General features: G+C 39.1%; 2 protein-coding genes across 2 annotated transcripts in view; both read left to right on the top strand.

Annotated features, from left to right (window-relative positions):
- Positions 1 to 3,732: 3,732 nt before the first annotated feature.
- neurod1 (neuronal differentiation 1) lies at positions 3,733 to 9,437 on the top strand. Its single transcript, XM_072396571.1, has 4 exons — positions 3,733 to 3,831; positions 5,282 to 5,556; positions 7,163 to 7,392; positions 8,303 to 9,437. The coding sequence occupies exons 2-4, from the start codon at positions 5,294 to 5,296 to the stop codon at positions 8,863 to 8,865; spliced, it is 1,056 nt and encodes a 351-aa protein (XP_072252672.1). The 5' UTR covers positions 3,733 to 3,831; positions 5,282 to 5,293; the 3' UTR covers positions 8,866 to 9,437.
- An 8,685-nt stretch (positions 9,438 to 18,122) lies between these two features.
- The window catches only part of cerkl (CERK like autophagy regulator), a 45,462-nt gene continuing 42,889 nt past the window's right edge, over positions 18,123 to 20,695 (top strand). Inside the window, exon 1 of the mRNA XM_072396573.1 lies at positions 18,123 to 18,471. Coding sequence (XP_072252674.1) covers positions 18,236 to 18,471 — 236 coding nt within the window. The 5' untranslated portion in view covers positions 18,123 to 18,235. The remainder of the gene's footprint in view (positions 18,472 to 20,695) is intronic.

Genomic DNA, 20,695 nt, shown 5'->3' on the forward strand with positions numbered 1-20,695 from the left:
ATGTACAACAACTGTAATCTTCAACCTTATTTCAAACAACTTTTCAACAGAAAAATATTGTATTCGAACCAGAGACTAATGCAGCAGCTTGTTTTTATTGCCTTAGAAATAGAAATGTCATGAATTTGACTAATAGCACCTGAAGCTTTACAATCACCAGTGTGAGCAGCAAAGACATACACATTGATTCTGTGTTAACCATTAGCTGTCAGAGGGTCCATAGATGGTCAGACACTCAGGTTTTCTAGAGTTGCCCAGTAACCACCTCACAACCAGTTTCTCATCACTATAACAACCTCTTCCGGCAGAACAGCCTAATCCAAAGTCCACATCTTTTTTCCCATTGGCCAAATAAGCCAATAGGCTGTCTTTGTAATGTTCTCTGTTTGACTTCAAAGGCACGTGTTGAAATAGGCCTTGTGATCACGTTTAAATAAAAAGAAGGTAATTCTAGAGGTATCTTAGAAAAATTATGCCCCTGGATGACATTCAGAATGTTGGACTTGACCCTGTTAAGGTTATAAATGGTCACTACTTGGTGACTCTAGAACTACATCAAATCTTCCCTTGCTTCTGTGGTAATTATTACAGCCACTAGAGAGAGCTGTCACAGTAAAAAGTAGCAATGGGTCATAACGATCTTTTAAAATCTTGAATCTGATGTTTTTCTCATGATGCTAACTCCTCGTGGATGTGGACATGATCTCCAAGGAATATCTGTGTCTTGAATTGAATTTATTGGAAATGGAACTCATGTGGTCAGAGCAGTTGTCCATTTAAACGGTGGTTATGTTGTCCTGTCTTCCTACATGTCCAGGAGCTGGAATTAGGCCTCACTGAGAAACACTCTCACTCTTCAAAATATAAAACCTATCCATTGGAGGAGAATGTAATTTTACATTTCCAGACAACACAGAAAATCTCAACATTTCTCAGAAAGCGCTGTGGCAACATGCTCAATCATGTTCCTGCTAGTTTTAAACTGGCCGAAACTGGCTATGTTTGGAGGCTGGAGGGATGGCAGGGTATTGAGGGCTATAGCACAGTTGTTGCTCGGCTCACTTGGCACAACTTTGAAAAAACATGCCACTTGTGGGCAGTCCCAAAAGTACATGGAGCAATCTGAAGTGCAGAAAAAAAAACACATTTTTAATGAGATTCAATATTAAAATACATCTTAATTATTGATATAGTGACTCATAAAATCCACTACAAATGACTTCATATTACAAAACACATCACTGAATCTATTTAGTAGTAATATTATTTGTTTACTTTAATAAGGGGTTGGAATTTGCGAGGGATCCGATTTCAGCACAATATTGGCTTGTCAATCGGCAGATCTCGCATTCAGCGAAGCAATTTGTTTACTCCCAGTAAGGTTCATCTGCTTTCTCCTTTTTTACTGTCTCCATCTCTCCTCCACTAGATTTGACCGTTCTTAGCCAGAATCAACCAAATTTTCCAGGCAACATTGTTCTTCAACTGAAGTAATGGAATAGCATATCTCCCAAGATGGCGCGACAGTCTTGAATTTTTCTGTTGCTGTTGCTAGTCCTTGAACTTTCCCACCCAAATAAAATGAAGTCATAGTGGAGAAAGATCTGCTTTGTCATACAGTAACACTATTAAACGTTATATATATCATTTGATAGTGTCACACACATATATATATATATATATAATAAGATTATTCAGCTCCTCTTATAGCTACTGACACTTGGAGCCCCACTGTGTCATATTTGAACGCATAGTTTACCTACAAAAAATGTCTTTTGGACAGTTTTTCCCAAACAGGAAATGGAACAATCAGACGCGGTGAATGTGCCAGCCAATCAAATCGACTAGTTATGTGTCTGCCAGGGCCATCTGGTGTCTGCTATGTCTAAATGTTGCAAAAATTCAAAGCAATGGGCACACTCATTGTTGAGTGTTAAAGCATTGCATCAACCCTCCTTAACATAAGCTGGTAATGTGCAGATGTACAGCAGCTTCTGCGCACTGGAAAGTGATAGTAAAGGGGTATGTATGATGGAAAAAGTGACTGATGGAAAAGACTCTTGGGAGTCAGTATGTGAAATGTAAGAGATTAGGATTGGTAGTCTGTACTTTTCAACCACACTTATTTGTTAATTGTTATTTATGTTCCAGTGTGATGGAATATGTAGTGGTCTTTCACCCAATCACATAGACGTTTCGCTGTGAAACTGTTGGAACTGTGGGTTGCTCGTTGCTGTGTTGCTGGTCCTTTAGTTTTGCTTTTATGTGGAAAAAAAAACAGAGGTTTGTGGTGGAGTGATCCTACATGTTAAATTATAAAGATTGTTCAGTGCAGCTGTTGTCTGAGGTTTTCACCGGTGCTTCTTTGCCATCTATGGTTTTTGGCACCTCAACCTCTTTGTAGTTAAATCTTTTGTTGTCAGCTACTCCTGTCTCTGGCTACCTGGAGCTAACTTTCAACCAGTATTCGACCAACACACATGTAGTGTCACCCGGAATCTACGCATTAAATCTTTGGAGGACTGCATCTATCTGCGTTAAAAAAATGTCCGTCTGTGGAGACTGAGGGAGTTGCAGACAGATACGTCTGAGAAAGTAAAATGGCCCCCAGCTAAGCAGTAGAATAAGTATATAGTCATTTAGCAGACTTTTATACAGTAGACTTAAGTGTGATTGCACTTTGTTAACATTATTTTTACCTTTTCACCTTATTTTTGCCTTTTTATTTTCCTAGTTAATTGTCAGTGAATTGGTTAGGTTTAGGCACCAAAACCACTAAGTTTGGTTCAGGATGAGATCATGTTTAGCTGGGGACTCGTTCGATAGTGGAACATTGAGCTTATTTGTTTATATTGTTTCCAAAAAGGATAATGTTTTAGTCTGGTAACTGGACAGATGAGTCATTATTCTGTTTATTTTGATGTGACACAGATAAAAATAATATCAATATCCTGACCATCATTATCTTCACTATCGCCATAAAAATGATAATCGCCTTCATAATGATTGTATAGTGGCCTAAGATGACTCTTTGTCGTCAACTGATGCTATATAAACAAAATTGTTTGAAATTTTCATTTAAAAAAAACAACAACATTGGCGTTATTAATGTGGTGATAATCAGTTCATCTTCACCACAATCAGCTTCATCAGAATCAGCTTCAAAAGCAGAATCAGGGACATCATCATCACCAGAGTTTAGGACATCATCATAATGGTCATCATCAACATCATCGGCATCATCTTCATCTACACAATATACATCGTCATCGGTGGCATCGTGCAGCCAATGCCAGTGATGATGTTGCTGTTTTCAGCATATTCAGTGACGAAGACGATGATGAATATCTTTCTCCATCTTTACCATACACCATCAAAATCAACGGCATCATTCTAATGTACATACTCGTTGTCTTTTTTCTTTTTTTTCTAAGGCAGTGTTGACATACTTTTTTTCGGACTCATTGCAGTCATCAAATAAAACGCGCACGCACACAAACACACCCCTCAGGTGTATGTTGTGGACAGATGGTCAACTTTTCTCTCTCTCCTTGGCTGATACAAATGGAAGATTTGTCACGTGATCCCTGGGGCCGTTTTAATGACATAAGCACCATATGGCGCGTGCCGCGAGGGTGTGGCCTCGATATGCTAATTACCCCGTCCATCAAGTGTTTAGTGTGTGTGTGTGAGAGATGCTGAGTATAAAACCAGCAGCATCCCACACACACTACTCACGAAGCTCACATCAGTTCCCGCACAGTCACACACGGACACGGACAGAGCGCGAGGGATGCACGCGGTCTGACGGATAGCGGCTTGTTACAACAGGTAGGTTTTAAACAGAATAATGATGATAATGACTTGTGAATCCCACCTGTGGCTGGTTCCACGAACTTCTGTTAAGTCTGAGTACCTGGGGGACTAAACCTAATTTCTTTTATATGCTCATTTATATTTGTATATTGATCCGTTGAAACAAAAATGATTTCATCAATTGGAAGAAATATTTCGTCTCAGTCAGAAACGGGGACAGACTCGGACAAAAATCAGCCCTACTCACTCAGGAAAAAGCTGCGACAAGCTGCAACAAGCTGCGAAATAACCCCTAGATCCTTATTACTAAATTAAATACGTCCTTTTTTTTATTTTTCAGTTTGATTTTGTTATTTGACTCATTGTCCACTTAATATTTTTCCACATTTGTTTTCCTTGATTTAAAAACAGCAAACCTTTTAAAGAACTTTTTAAATAAGTAGTTAATTTGGCTTTATCTACAGTTTTACATTTGATTAACCATTCTCGCGTGCACCTGTTTCATCTGACAGACTGTTGCAAAACGGAGCAGTCAGCAGAAGACGGGAAGAAAATAACGGATCATCAACGGATCAAAACAAATACTTTCATATCGGTTAGAAAGCATCCTCTGAATAATCTCGTATAGGCCCGTCGAAATTTCCTTTTATTAATTAAATAAGGTTTTGATTCTTAACTAAAACAGTTTTCACAAGGAGAATATATATATATATATATTATTGAATAAACTGTACTATCGCTGTCAGGAAACTTTTGACGCTGTTAAATGTTCTTGTTGGTTTTGGTTCTGTTTTTGCGGCAGCTTTATATATTTTTTTAAATGTAAAAAAAATGATCTGGGGGTTTGCATCTTGTAGAAACTGTAGTCGTCCGAGGTAAGCGAAAGCTTTGTTTGAATAGTTTTTTACACTTCGTTTGTTAGTTTGCTTGCCCATTCCCTAATTTCTTCTCAACATGTCCTGAACAGATTTTTTAAAAAAGCTGTGGATGTTTAATTTCTTTCTTCTTCTTCTTCTTCTTTTTTTACCTTAACACACTTCATTTAAATTCTTAAATATCAAACATAAATAGCCGACCACAAAAATATCTTTCTTTCCGTTTTTTCTTGTTCCAAGGAACTTAAACGTTGCAACCCTCGATCCAACGTCGCCCATGATTCTTTTCAACACACACACACACACATAATATATAAATGGACCGGATATTCTTAGCTTGAACTATAAACATAAAATCATAGATGATTAAACGTGCAAACTAAAGTAAATTATTTCCAGGCATATTATTGCTATTTGAAAGTATTTAAGATTAACCGTAAAATAACTGCCTTGTGTTCTTCCAAATTTGTCATTAATCCCTGAAAAGTGTTTGTCTGCTTGTAACTACGGACAGACCTTGAGAGGGTGTAATTTGAGATTCCCGGCGCGGCTCATCATTTTCTAATGAATATATTTCTTGTGTTCGTCAGAGAATCGGCATCATGACCAGGTCTGTGCGGGATGAGCACGCCTCAGTGGAGTCGGAGGAGCAGCAGGAGCTCCGCAGCCCCTCAGAAAGAGAGTCGGAGAGGGGAGGAGGAGGGTCTGGAGGAGGGGAGGAGGACGAGGACCGATTCCACCAGCTGGAGGAGGACGACGAGGAGGACGACGAGGAAGAAGAAGATGATGAGGAGGAAGACGGTGAGAACAAACCGAAGAGGCGAGGGCCGAAGAAGAAGAAGATGACAAAGGCTCGTATGCAGAGGTAGGGTTCATCCTCTGTGGAGCAGGATTTGAATGAAACGTCAACCATTTTTGTGCAGATCTGGTGCTCTGGATCAACGTGTTGGATGGATTAACATCATTCTAAATTTAAAAGGGGAAAACATTCTTAAGCAGGCTGGTCATCTTATTCCTGAGAGGAAAATCAATGTTAAATATCTAAAAACGTTGTCCGTTGTGCATTTTTAAATATGATAACCCAATACAGAACTTCTTTTTGAAGATCTAGCAACTCTAAATCATCCAAAAGCCTCACCAGTTCAAGTTTAACAGCAACAGTGATATTCCAGTTGACCTTTTCAAAGGATAACTGACTCATTCCTTATTACAGAAATCTCACGTTTCTCGTCACTCTTACAACTCTCACTGAAAACAGAGAAATATTCTAAAAAGAACTCCCGGCTCTGACAGCACCCATTCTGCAGAGGATTTTACCCCCAGGTGGTGGAGACCAAACAGAGCTAAAAGAGACTGAATAATGGGCTCAATATTCATCAGACTGACAAATAACAGTAATGTTGCTCTTAATATGTCAGCTCACAAGAATGTCACAATTTTAGATATGGAGAAAAATACAGAACCTGAAGGATGACCAAATTGTGACAATTCATTTTAAACTGAACTAATTCAATTGTGCTTTTGCACAGTCCTTCAGCCAGACCTCCTTGCCACTTTTAAAGGTTTTTTGAGTATGTAGGATTCTGTATTTTGCTGCATGAAACAACCATCTCACGTTATGTAAGCTAAGAACGCTAAACCAGGTTGTGACGCTATTTGATACAAAAGATGAAATGCTGCTTTGGGAAACGAGTGTAGAATCACAATATATTTAATAGAAATATTCTTAGAAAATGCTCTGGTCAGATAGATGGAAGTACAAAAGATGAACCCACCTTTCACCAAACAACAGCTTGCAGTTCATATAAAATCAAGAGGATGGTGTTGCAAACCACTGTCAGAGCCAAGCGGTTATTATCACTTAAATACGTACAGCTTGATTAACTATTTAAAGTCTGGTTTCAGTATCTCAGGCATCAATACAGAGTGCTTATAGCCTCAATTTGTTTGGAAAAATAAAACTTTCTCTATATTTTGGTTCAAAGATGACGTTGTGTCCTAAACAGACATTAGTAAAACATAAATTAAAGACAAGGTTGCAAAGTCACTGATTTCATTATATTATGTTTTTAAAACCTTGAATGTATTCAAAAGTTCTTAGGGTGGTCAGGTATTATGAATCTATAAGATTGTTGTTCCATTTTAAGGGATACGTAGCCTAATTGCCTGGGTTTACCTACCAGTTCAGTTGTCTGACATCTGTTTGACATGCAAGTTGCAAGTGAAGGCACCATTTATGATTCAAGACTATTTATCTTATGAGCAAATTTGGCTGACTTTCAAAAAACAATAGTGCAGAGTAGAAAGGATATTAGCTAACATGCCAACTTCTTATAGTTGCAGATATTTCTTTTGCATACATGCTAGCTCATAAATTATTCATTTGCACAGAATATAACTGTAACGAATTCCAAATAAGATACGAAATTGATCATTTGTCTAAAGATGAATCTGCTCTCTGTTTTGTGCAGGTTTAAGGTTCGCCGGATGAAAGCTAATGCCCGGGAGAGGAACCGCATGCATGGGCTGAATGACGCTCTGGAGAGTCTGCGAAAAGTTGTACCCTGTTACTCCAAAACTCAGAAACTGTCTAAAATCGAGACACTACGCCTCGCCAAGAACTACATCTGGGCCTTGAGTGAGGTTCTGCGCTCCGGGAAAGCGCCCGACCTCATGAGTTTCGTTCAGGCACTCTGCAAAGGTTAGAAGCACCTCAGTGCGTTCGGTCTCTTAGGTTAATAAGAACTTAAGGTAACAGGAAACATTATCCACATGGCTTATCCAGCAAGGTCTTCATAAAACGTTTCTTATTTATTTAATTGTGGAGTTTTTTTCAACTTCAGCTCATAGGTGCTAATGTAAATGCTAATGTCAGCATGCTAGCATGCGCACAAAGACATTTAGCAGTTAGCATTCTGCTTGCTGTTATGCTAAATTCATAATGAGGTGAATACTGAAGGCTATTAAATTAAAAAACAATGCATCCAGTAGTTTCAGAAACATTTTCAGAAAAATTTATGCGTACAACCTGCTGTAACATTAGAGAAAATCAGGCTATCACAGGCGCCACAAGAATTTGACCTCTGTGGGACAAGGAACATGTGGTGGTTACCCATAGTTCTTTAAATAATTGGACGCATATTAACTTGGTTCAGGCTTAATTCAATTCAATTCAATTTTATTTATATAGCGCCAGATTACAACAATTGTCATCTCAAAGCACTTAAATAAAATAGTCCAATTCAAGCCAATTGGAATTCAATTGCAGAATAAATTATCCGATTTGCTTAAAAGACAGCCAAATTATATGCACCAAATGTAATGAAATAGCAAAAAATTTCAACATACACATTTGCTGTTTTTTTTATTTTTCTTTTCACAAGAACTGATAAATGCTAAACTGTTACTTATGTCACCATTAATGAAAGCATTCAATAGTTATTACTACGTATCAACATATAATCAGCAAAAACATGAATTTACCAACAGACGTTACATATCTTCACCCACATCTAGAAATGCAAGTGTAAATGAGTATCAGTATTACATTTAGTAACTGGTATTTACTAAATACTAAAACACAGTAACCATTTTTGTCTCGCTGTTCTCAGGTCTGTCTCAGCCAACCACAAACCTTGTGGCAGGCTGCCTGCAGCTGAACCCTCGAACGTTCCTTCCAGAGCAAACGCCCGATCTACCGGCTCACCTTCCTCCTGCTGGTGGAGCTACCTATCCTGGACACTTCTCCTACCAGAGTCCTGGGTTAACGGCTGGCTTGCCCAGCCCCCCTTATGGTACCATGGACCCCTCCCATATCTTCCATCAGGTGAAAGGTCAGCCCTACGGCCCACTGGAGCCCTTCTTTGATGGCGTCTTGGTGTCGGACGGCCCAGCATTCGACCCGCCCCTCAGCCCACCCCTGAGTATCAACGGAAACTTCTCCTCATCCTACAAGCATGAGGCTGTAGTGCCGTCTGACTACGACAAGAGCTTCTCCTTCAGCGTACACTACGGAGGTGGAGGAGGTGGAGGACACGCTGCCATCTACAGCAGTGGGGGGCCCAACCCGCGGTGTGGTGAGCTCCAGGTAGATCAGCTGATGGGATTTGACGGACACTCACACCACGAGCGGCTGATGAATGCCCAGCTGAACGCCATCTTCCACGACTCCTGAGGAAGAGGAGGATGAACTACTGAAAGACTGATGAAGACAGAGAGACCGTTACACAGGAAGACAGTCGTGTGTACTTTCAGCATTTAATAGCTGTCCTTCAGTCTGTCTTTGCTTTTCTTCTTTCTGTCTGCGTCAGAATCTGCAACTACACCTACTGTGATGTCGACAGTGATGTCACACCAATGATGTAACCTTCTTTGTAGCGCTTCATCCAGCAAGAAACGCACTTTGAATGTCTTGTTATTATTCATATTATCATTTTAAAATAATCAATAAGCAATAATCTGGAGAAAACTATGCAATTTTGTTGAAAACTGAGTGATGCTCAGCTGATAATTCCGTAAGTTGAAAGAGTACAGATTTCTCTATTTTTTGGTCAGTGTGTGGGGTGACATTGGGCCGGCATTGTGCCGGCGTTGGGCTGAAGTGGTCATGTTGTTCTGTGGTTTTTACTTTTGCTTTTTATAACGTTCCTGTAGCGTTATGTTAGCATTTCATGTGATTCTTGTTCATATTTTATAAAATAGATGTTTATAAAGGCCTTTTATTAAAAGGAATACCATGTGATTGACCTACAGGACTCTGTTCATCTGCAACATCACAACAACATGACAAAACACCTTTGTTCTGACCAAGTCAGTGTCGTATTAGCTCAACAGATAGTTGAAAATACAAACCAGATGAAAATCAGTTTGAGCAAAACATTTGTACTATAAACCACATATATAAATATAACAACAAGAGGTTACGTTTAATGCATATTTATGAGTATAATAATATTCAATAAATGCTTTGTAAACTGACAGAAATTCCAATGCTTTAAGCCTTTATAATGGCACTACTGAATGGTTCATATGAATTTTAATCATAGAGAATTAAATATATGTACACAAGATATTCAAGTACTTGAAAGTTTAAATAATTTTGGTCTGTTGTACGGAAGTTAGAGTTTCCAATATGAGCTTTTAAATATTTCCCGTGAAAGAATTTTAAAATTGTAATGAGCCCATTTTTAACTTTAGATTTTATTAGACTTTAGTATGGTACACTGAGTAGCTCACAGACATGCAACCTTCATGATGAAATTCCCACACAACAAGAATGAATGAACATGAATAGGGATTTATAAGGTTTCAGTGGGTGAGATGTTTAAGCTCCAAGAATTAAACTAAACACATGGGGGAAAAATACATAATGTATTTGCTTACAAAACATTATCCCACTGTCTGAAGGACAAATCCAGGATTGCTATGTGTGTGTGAAGGGCACAGATGTTCGTTCTGCAGGCGAGATTTTAATTTATGAAAATGATCTTGTTTATGCATGAGAGCCCCACTCCAGACACACTGATGTCCTGCTGTGTGTGTGTGTGTGACAGTGAGTCAACTGGGACAATATGGTGGCCATATCCCACCATTTAGCCTCCCTGTTAAAGTGGGATGATAATGAGAAAATGACTCCAGCATAAAGATTCCTCCTTGTCAAACAGTGCACAAAAAAACTATTCATTGGAAGATTTTGTGGGGTTATATCATGGATTCCATATCTGAAACAAAAACGTCAAGTTATTTAGTCTAAATGCAGAGAAAAATTACTTTTTGCCTTTTTCAGTCTTCGCTATAAGACAGTGGAAAAGATTGGAAACAATAGGCAAGACAGGTCAGTAACTGCGCTATGATTATCTGGATGCCCAACTTCTTTTATGCATATAACAAACTATAAATAAGATATAGGGAGAAAATATTAATTAAAATTAGTAAAAACAGATAGAGTGTTTACAGCATAAACTAATCTTTATTCTAACTGGACCATTTTAATAATGTCATATACGACATTTCTTATTGCATTTAAAATACAGTTATTGTAGTGGACGCTAAAGTATCAGCAGTATTAATAGTAGTATTATCACCAGCCTTTGTGACAGCAGTTTTGTGTTTCAGTCTGTTGGCTGATCATAACACTGATTAATGCAGCTTAAACTTAGCCATCTGTCAGCAACACACACGCTGTGTGTTTCTCATAACATGGTACTTATACCACAGCTACCCTCCTCCCTTATTGGCTGGCAGGTGCATGCTAAATCTTATGTCACCGGACATATAACTAGACAACAATCAAGGTGTATTAAACTGCAGGCAGCCATAGCAATGGCAGTGATGTGTCATGCTCTTATTAATGAATACTTACTGAAGTCAGGATGGTGTTAACTGATTGAAAGTACAGCATGAGAGAGGATTTAAACACGACTCAGATAGGATCATTTCCACTGTGTCCAATCAGAAGCAGTAATGGACTCATCACTTCTATAATAACAGATGAAGTAATGTTATATAAACAATATTGTAAATGTTTTGCTTCTTAGTTCTTTCATACTTTCTCATTTCTGTGGAACTTAATCTTGATGAGCAGATGAAGAGTCTCCAGCATTTTTATTCCCAACTCTTAACATACTGACGCTTGCTCAAGAGACCTTTATATCATATTTTAATGTAGCAGGGATCCCTTAAGCATAACTTTTCTAAGGGGAAGGTGGTGATCAAAATCATCACCTTGTTTATTAAGGACTTTTTACAGACAAAAACTCAGGACTTTCACCCGGGAAGCTGAATTTTTGGTTCTGTTATTATATTTCTGTTTTACATTTTCATTTACTGTTTGATTTGGTTCAGGCACTTTAACAGAGCTATTTGGCAAGGTTTCGTAACAAGAAAAAACAGTGATAACTCCAATAAGAAAGTTCACACTTCACAGGAACCAGTTTAAAGCTCAGTTCACATAGATTAAAGCGGAATGAGTTTATGATCATAGTTCACCTTTCAAAATTCTGAAATAAGTTCACATTCCAAAAAGAAACAGTTTACATCAATTTATCACTTTTTTAAGAGAATTCCCTGAATCATCTTCTCTATATAGAACTTAGTGTTCTGGATGGCTATGGAGTACTGGAACATGAACATGAACATCAACCCACATCAACCACATGAATCTCTTATCTGAGAAGATGCATGCTCATCTTTAAATCGTTCTATTTTATTTCTAACCATAAAGATACTCAAAATTAAATTGTGATAAAAATAAAAACAAGTTTTTAGTGTGTTGCCTACACTATTTGATTTAATTTCTACGCACCAATGAAAGCATATTAACCAGCAGAGGCCCAGTGACAAATGCTTCAGTCTCACAACTGACATCACAATAAACGTAGCTTCAGCAATGACTGAAAATGCAGCTTAAAAAAACCCCAAAAACAACATGTCACATGCCTAAAAGAATCTAAGAAAACACACCAGCAGCTGTGAGACAAAGTCTGGAGTGGGAGCACAGGACACAGGTGAAAACCGTGTGCGCCAAGGCCAGAGTGTTCTTCACTGGCGTTCTGCTTTGCAAAGTCGTCTATTACATCCTTCAGCTTCAGCTGGCAAGCCTAACTGTTTATTCTTTTGAAACATCTTTCTGTTTTGGTACTTTGGTACAGTTTCTGTTTTGCTATCTGCTGTGGAAAAGCTGCTGCATATTTCTTCATGTATACATGTATACTTCAGAGTGAGTCTCCCGGGAAGATCCATTGCTTCCACTTCTATGGTTTCCTTCCGCCACAACTTCTGCAACCTGTTGCCCACCCACTTCTCCTCCCTTGTTTTTTCCTCTCTTCTGACCTCCAGCACATTCTCCTCCCTTGATGTTAATGATGCCACAGAGTCCCTCTGCTTTACACTGAGCACTGATAGTCTTTGTCCTCTATCCACCAAACCTGCTCAATCCTCCCAGTCCCATCCATGGCTCAATGATACCTCATTGCATTATTGCTTCACTAACATCGAGTACATTTCCTACTACATTCAAGCACACTTGGGTAACACCGCTGCTCAAGAAACCTTCTCTCCGAACAAGTGGAGAACTATTGGCCAGTCCCTCTCCTCCCATTTCTGTCTAAGACCATTAAAAGGGCAGTCTTCAAGCAGGTCACAGAATACCTCTCACAAAACAACATCCTTGACCCAAACCAATCTGTGTTTAAAAGTGGCCACTCCATGGAAACGGCTCTGTTGGCTTTGATGGAGATAAGTGACTTGAGATAACATTTGTTGTGATTTGGCGCTATAGGAATAAAACTGAACTGAACTGAAAAGAAGTCAGAGTGACAACTAAGTCCTCAGTACTTATCCTGCTCGATTTATCGGCTGCATTTGACACTATCAACCACGATATCCTTTGGTCCATACTCTCCAGCATGGACATCACTGGGAAAGCACACTCCTGGTTTGAATCGTACCTCACTGGTTGGTCATTCAATGTATCCTGGCTTGGTCCCACTTCTGCAGTGCACCACCTCGCCACAGGGGTCCCCCTAGGCTCAGTACTGGGACCTCTTCTCTTTGCCATATACACCACCTCACTGGGCCAGATCATCCGATCACATGGCTTCACATACCACTGCTATGCTGACAATTCCCAGCTCTGTCATTGACACCTGACGACCACACGGTCTTAGCACAAACCTCAGAATGTCTCTCTGACATATCGACATGGATGAAAGCCCATCACCTCCAACTAAACCTCTCAAAAACTGAATTATTAGTCTTCCCAGCCAAACCAACAATACACCACAACATATGCATCCAAACTGAATCCCTATCTCTTGCTCTGTCAAAGGTAGCTAGAAACTTGGGTGTCATGATTGATAACCAACTGACCTTGACTGATCATGTTGCCTCTGTTGCTTGACTGTACTGCTTCGCATTGTTAAACATAAGAAAGAGCAGGCCATACCTAACCCAATATGCCACCCAGCTCCTGGTGCGTTCTATGGTCATCTCCTGCCTTGACTACTGCAGCACCTTCTGAACTGGTCTCCCGGCCTATGTTGCGAAACCTCTACAGATGGTCCATAACTCAACGGCGTGCCTGGTCTTCAATCAGCCTACAAAAGCACACGTCACCCCTCTGTTTGTTGAGCCCCACTGGCTACCCATAGCCACTTGCATCAAATTCAAGTAACTGATGTTAGTCTACAAAATGCTTAATGGAATGTCTCCCATCTACTTGAAAGTTCTTGCAATGGGTAATGTCACGACTCCATCAGTCGTCAAAGGATTGTCATAGCAGTGCAAAATCCAGACTCTTTTCATGTGCCGTTCCACAATGACCTACCAAGCGCTACCAGAACTGGGGCATCCCTATTAATCTTCAAGAAACTCTTGAAGACCTAGCACATCAGAGAGTATCTCCTACCCCAGTACTTACTCTGTACTTCCGTACACCCTCTACTGCACATTCTCGTTCTGTACTTCCCTCTGTGCCTGCACTCTATTTCTACGCTGACCTCTGACAGAGACTGACAAGTGGTTATCCTTCTATGTAGCTTATTATTAGCTTTGATGTTAGCTGCATTGTTATATACTCATTTGTAAGTCGCTTTGGATAAAAGCATCTGCCAAACGCATAAATATAAACATACAGCTGATCAGTAGCAAGATTCCTGGAGCAACATGGCTGCTGTTCAGTTGAGGAAATAGAAAGCAACAATGTGATGCAAAAGGAACTATTTTCTACTTTGCAGTGTTCCTTGAATTGCTATGAAATGTTTGAGGTTTGAGTTGTTTTGAATGGTAAAAATTCACTCTTCTTTTGTCCCTGCTCTCACTAAGTGTTAGCTTAGCTTGGCTCCACCATAAGAATTCCTCCCTGCTTTTCCAAGCAGAAATTGATCTGAAGGTACAAATTACTCATGAGTATGCCAGACAAGACCACTTAAAAAAACTCAAAATAGTTCAATTCAATTCAATTCAATTTTATTTATATAGCGCCAGATTACAACAATTGTCATCTCAAGGCACTTAAGTAATATAGTCCAATTCAAGCCAATTGGAATTCAATTCATTGTAATCATGATCCAATTAATTCTTATAGAGCCAATTCAAAAAATTTATATCCTAGCTAAGGAAACCAACAGATTGCACCGAAACGTGTCTTCAGTCCAATCTCCCGTCCTGAGCGTGCCTGTGGCGACTGTGGAAAGGAACGACTCCCTTTTAACAGGAAGAAACCTCTGGCAGAACCAGACTCAGGAAGGGTGGCCATCCGCCTCGACCAGCTGGGGTTTGAGAAGACAGAAAAGAGGGAAAAGAGGGGGGAAAAACACCATAACGCCATTCAAAGGATATCTGTTGGAACAGGGAAACATAGGTTAATAATCACAATAATGTCACATGTACATAAAATCAATTGTGAAATTAAACAGGGGGAAAAAGAGAGCAAAGTGAGGAAAGGTGTGACAGATGAGGTCCCCCAGCAGTCTAAGCCTATAGCAGCTTAACTATGGGATGTTTCAGGATTACCTGAGCCATCCCTAACTATAAGCTTTATCGAAAAGAAAAGTTTTAAGCCTAATCTTAAAAGTGGAAAGGGTGTCTGCTTCCCGGACATTTACTGGCAGCTTATTCCACAAGAGAGGGGCCTGATAACTGAAGGCTCTACCTCCCATTCTACTTTTAGAAACTCTAGGAACAACAAGTAAACCTGCAGTTTGGGAGCGAAGTGCTCTGTTAGGAAAATATCTTACAATTAAATCTTTAAGATATGATGGAGCTCGGTCATTAAGAACTTTATATGTGAGAAGAAGAATCTTAAATTCTATTCTGAATTTAACAGGGAGCCAATGAAGAGAAGCTAAAACTGGAGAAACATGATCTCTCCTGTTAGTTCTCATCAGAACTCTGGCTGCAGCATTTTGGATCAGCTGGAGGCTTTTCAGAGAATATGTGGGACAGCCCAATAATAAGGAATTACAGTAGTCCAATCTTGAAGTAACAAATGCATGGACTAGTTTCTCTGCATCACCCTGAGACAGGATGTTCCTGATTTTAGCAATATTACGAAGGTGAAAGAAGGCAGTCCTAGAAACCAGTTTTATATGTGCGTCAAATGATAAATTCTGGTCAAAAATAACTCCAAGGTTCCTCACTGTAGAACTAGAAGCCAAGGAAATACCATCTAGAGTAACTATATAACTAGACAATCTCCCTGAAGCGCTCAGGTCCAAAGAGAACAACTTCAGTTTTGTCTGAATTTAAAAGCAGACAGTTCTGAGTCATCCAGGTCTTTATGTCTTTAAGACAGGCTTGTAGTCTGACCAACCTGTAGGTTTCATCTGGTTTCATAGATAAGTACAGCTGAGTATCATCAGCATAACAATGGAAATTTATGCCATGCTGTCTGATAATGTTACCTAATGGAAGCATGTATAAAGTAAAAAGAATCGGTCCAAGCACAGAACCCTGAGGAACTCCATGACTTACTCCAACGTGTGAGGAAGATTCTTCATTTACAAGAACAAACTGGAATCTATCAGATAAATATGACTTAAACCAGCCTAATGCCGTTCCTTTAATCCCAATAACATGTTCAAGTCTCTGTAACAGAATGCTGTGATCGATCGTATCAAATGCAGCACTGAGATCCAACAGGACAAGCACAGAAACAAGTCCGCTATCAGAAGCTAACAGGAGATCATTGGTAACTTTCACCAGTGCCGTTTCTGTGCTATGATGCACTCTGAATCCTGACTGAAACTCTTCAAACAGATTATTTCTATGTAAATGATCACAAAGTTGAACTGCAACTATTTTTTCAAGATCTTTGGACAAAAAAGGGAGATTGGATATAGGTCGATAATTAGCCAACACTTCTGAATCAAGAGTAGGTTTTTTAAGTAAAGGTTTAATTACAGCAACCTTAAAAGTCTGAGGTACATATCCTATCAACAAAGACCGATTGATCAAATCCAAAATGGAAGTGTCAATTAAGGGGAAAACCTCCTTGAACAGTCTGGTTGGGATTGGGTCTAACATACAAGTTGATGGTTTAGAAGAGACTATTGCTGTTGTTAGCTCAGAAAGATCAACTGGACAGAAGCTGTCTAAATACAATTCAGGTTCGAAAGATACTTCTAAAGCTGCTCTACTTGATGATACATCAGTGATAATAATGGGAAGGATTCCATTAATCTTCTCTCTGATAGAAACAATTTTATTGATGAAGAATCTCATGAAATCATCACTGCTGAGAGTTAAAGGAATACATGGCTCAACAGAGCTCGGACTCTTTGTCAGCCTGGCAACAGTGCTGAAAAGAAACCTGGGATTATTCTTATTCTCTTCTATCAATAATGAATAATAAGCAGTTCTAGCTTTACGAAGTGCGTTCTTATACGTTATTAAACTATCTTTCCAGACTAATTGAGACTCTTCTAAATTAGAGGAACGCCACTGTCTCTCTAGCTTTCTTGTCCTCTGCTTTAACGCACGCAGCTGTGAATTATACCAAGGAGCCAAACTCTTCTGACTGATTACCTTCCTTTTCAGAGGGGCAACATTGTCCAGTGTTGTACGCATTGAAGCTGTAGTGCTGTCAACAAGAGAGTCAAGTTCTACTGGAGTAAAATTTAGGTAGCCGTCTTCTGTCATATCAGCACATGGCAGTGAAGAAAAGGATGATGAAATCAACTCTTTAAATCTGGTTACAGCATTCTCTGACAGACACCTTCTATATGTAGAATTCTTCTCAGAAACCATGTAGTCAAGTAATGTAAATTCAAAAGTTATTAAAAAATGGTCAGACAAGACAGGGTTATGAGGGAACACTGTTAACTGTTCACTCTCAATGCCATAAGTCAGCACAAGGTCTAGGGTATGATTAAGGCAGTGAGTAGGTCTGTGAACACTTTGAGAAAATCCAATAGAGTCTAATATAGAATTAAAGTTAATATTTAGGCTGTCATTTTCAACATCTACATGAATATTAAAGTCACCCACTACAATGACTTTATCTGTACTCAGCACTAACTGGGATAAAAACTCTGAGAATTCAGATAGAAACTCAGAATAAGGGCCAGGTGGACGATACACAACAACAAACACAGGTTTTTGTGCTTTCAGAAACTTTTTCTTTCTTGCAAGAAAATGTATCTAATCTTTATTTTATTTTAGTTGAAATATTCTTCAAAAGGGAACTTGAATCCTGTCACAAGACATATGTTTTGGGGACTTATTTTATATTTAAAAGGGTTAATAGAATAAAAGTGATATGAGCAGACTTTTCTGTTTTATCCCCCTTTAAGAAAACAAACCATAATCTCAAATTACTTGATGAAAAATAAACCAAACCACTAAGAGTGACAGCAATAAAACTATTAAAAAATATAAATTCAATCACTGTTCGCGCGTTCCCGCTTGAAAGCTCACCGGAGCGCGGACGCCCTTTGATAAACACACAGTGGATCTGCCGCGCGCTCAAGCTGTTCGCCCGGTAAAGCCGCTGCCTGTCACCATAGCGACGAGACCCCGGAAATACACCGTGATCAGCTTACTGCATGTTTATCAAAGAGGAACAGACTAATAACTGCCGAGTTTGTTTTGTTGTGTTTGTTTGTTTGTCGATTGATTCAGTAAACATGTCGGAGCCCGAGGAGGTGCTGAAGGGAGAACAGAGAGACGGCAGCAAGAAAAAGAAGAAGAAAAAGAAGAAGAAAGAAGACAAGAAAGGGGAGAAGAAGGAGGAGGAAGAGGAGAAGCGTGAAGAAGAAGGACAGGTGGAGGTGGAGGAGAGGTGAGTAGTTCCTGAGGTTTCTCTATTAAACCACATGGTTCAGAACTAATGAGATTTAAAAAATGTAATACTTGAGTTTACACCGACAAGCTAAAACTAAAACTAAAAGCCCTCTACCCAGAATGCATTTCTCTTCTTTTATCGAAAACCATAAGCACCTCAAGATGAGATAAACTCTTTACAGCTGTATAATGCAGTTTAGTTTCCATCCTATTGTGGCACAAGCTGCAGCTTCCGCAGACAAAAGTAACAGTAATAAAAACCGTCTACACAACACAAATTATAGTAAACATTGGGTTTAAGAGCACTATAAAGAAACAAGGGATTACGTGTGGCTCACATTATTTGGAGAATCTGTAGTATCTTCATCACCAAACTTCGTCGTGTGTCCCTGCTTATGAAATTAAGTTGAACTGTGAATAGATATTATTGCACTGATGGCATAATTTTCTAAAATAATTGTTGTGGGGTATCTTTTGCAATCCACAAGCTTTACACTACTTAATGGTGTGTAAGTATGAAGAATTTGACTTTGCACAATTCTAACGAACTTGAAAGTCAATGTTGATATGAGCACCTTTATTCTTCAACACAGCCTGAACCCTCATACCAATAGACGTAACATTGGTTCATCCCGAGAGTTAGGTGCCTTTTTTAGTGTTGAATAATTTATAGGTCAGTGTTAAGTGGCATAACAATATATTTCTGCCTGAAAATGGTACAAGGACTGGACCTTGAAAGATCTTTAGAAAACCTGGAGAACTATTGCTCAAGACCATTTTGAAAGATTACAAGAAACATCCATAACTGTATGATGTCTGATGAATAATGGAGAGTTTCTAGGGGCAATACACATCACCAGAAACAAATGGTGTCTCCACAAATGTCAGAATTTTTAAGATACATTAAGTTTCACATTGAACATAAAGAGGCATACAATGTGTAGCCGTTTATGTAATGAGTGGACTGACTTTTCAGCATCATTATTTTTTGTTTCAGTGCAATGGGTGATATTGATTTATTGTTATATTAATTGATTATGGTGTTTGACAGCAAAAAGAAAATCCTCTGAGAAATGTATCAGTCACAGTCAGGCTGGTGGTCTGTATCGAGCATCAAGCTGGAGTTAGTTTAGGTTAGATACTGAGCAGCTTGATGGATACACTTTAATTACTTGCTTAACACAGAAGCTTGTTGTACCAACCATGATCCCCACTGATTCATGTGCCCCTCAGGATGAATGGTAGGAACACAGGCAAACCTCTGATGTTTCCTCATCATCAGATCACACATCCAGTTTGTGTTATTTATTATTTATTTGTTTAGTAAGCTTCACTTGAATACTGAATGATGACTGTTAATTGAACATTAAGTTAGAGAAATATTACACACCTTTACAAAGTTAGAGTGCAAAATTGCATGTTAGTTTGTGTAAGTGTGAGGAAATTCAGTTTCACCCCTTTAGCTCCAAGGAGTGTGTTTTTAGTGATTTATCTTGAAAAAAAATACCAAACATTTGTTGCTTTTAAATGCCAGAATTTAATGCTTTCCTTTGTCATGTGTGATAATTTACTGAATGTTTTTTGGAAAACAAAATTTCTAGTCCACCTTATTGAACTGTGCTTAAGTCTAACTAGCATTTTTTTGTTATTATCTGGCAGAATTACCATTCAAGCAGTTCGTTCATTGAACTGAATGATTAGATTAATCAATTAAAACAGTCTTCTTCCCTTGACCTCAGTCACTTAAAGGGGAGCTCCGGTATTTTTAAACCTAGACCTTATTTCTGGCATGAAATACGTTTATCTACTCACTGAGAACAGTTTGGCGAAAGTCAAAGTAGCTACTTTTATGTGGCTACTTGCAGCTATAGGAGAGCTAACGGAGGGAATTCTACACACACCTCTACTGGGACCACTTCATCCACACGCATGGCTGCAGCACAGCTCATTCACTCCGATAAGAACGTCCATCTTACTCAAAGTCGTCGTTCACGTTTTCAAACTTTGATAAATATCCTGCCATGTTGCACAAAACTAGCAGTAGCAAACTCCGTGTGAAGTTAGCTGACTGTCACAGAGCAAGGAGTAAATAAACTGTGCTCCAGGGGGGCGTGTGGATGAAGTAGTCCCAGTAGAGTGCCTGTGTAGACATTCCTCCGTTAGCTGTCCTCACCAAACTGTTCTCGGTGAGTAGATAAACGTATTTCATGCCAGAAATAAGG

Source organism: Leuresthes tenuis, unplaced genomic scaffold, assembly GCF_036924035.1.
Source record: "Leuresthes tenuis unplaced genomic scaffold, fLeuTen1.0.hap1 SCAF_12, whole genome shotgun sequence".
Taxonomy (NCBI): Eukaryota; Metazoa; Chordata; class Actinopteri; order Atheriniformes; family Atherinopsidae; genus Leuresthes; species Leuresthes tenuis.

Excerpts from the sequence above, each read along its gene's own strand:
- neurod1 (XM_072396571.1), top strand. The coding sequence starts at position 5,294 with ATGACCAGGTCTGTGCGGGATGAGCACGCCTCAGTGGAGTCGGAGGAG. Across the intron at positions 5,557-7,162 it reads ACAAAGGCTCGTATGCAGAG|GTTTAAGGTTCGCCGGATGA; the intron begins GTAGGGTTCATC and ends TGTTTTGTGCAG. Across the intron at positions 7,393-8,302 it reads CGTTCAGGCACTCTGCAAAG|GTCTGTCTCAGCCAACCACA; the intron begins GTTAGAAGCACC and ends CGCTGTTCTCAG.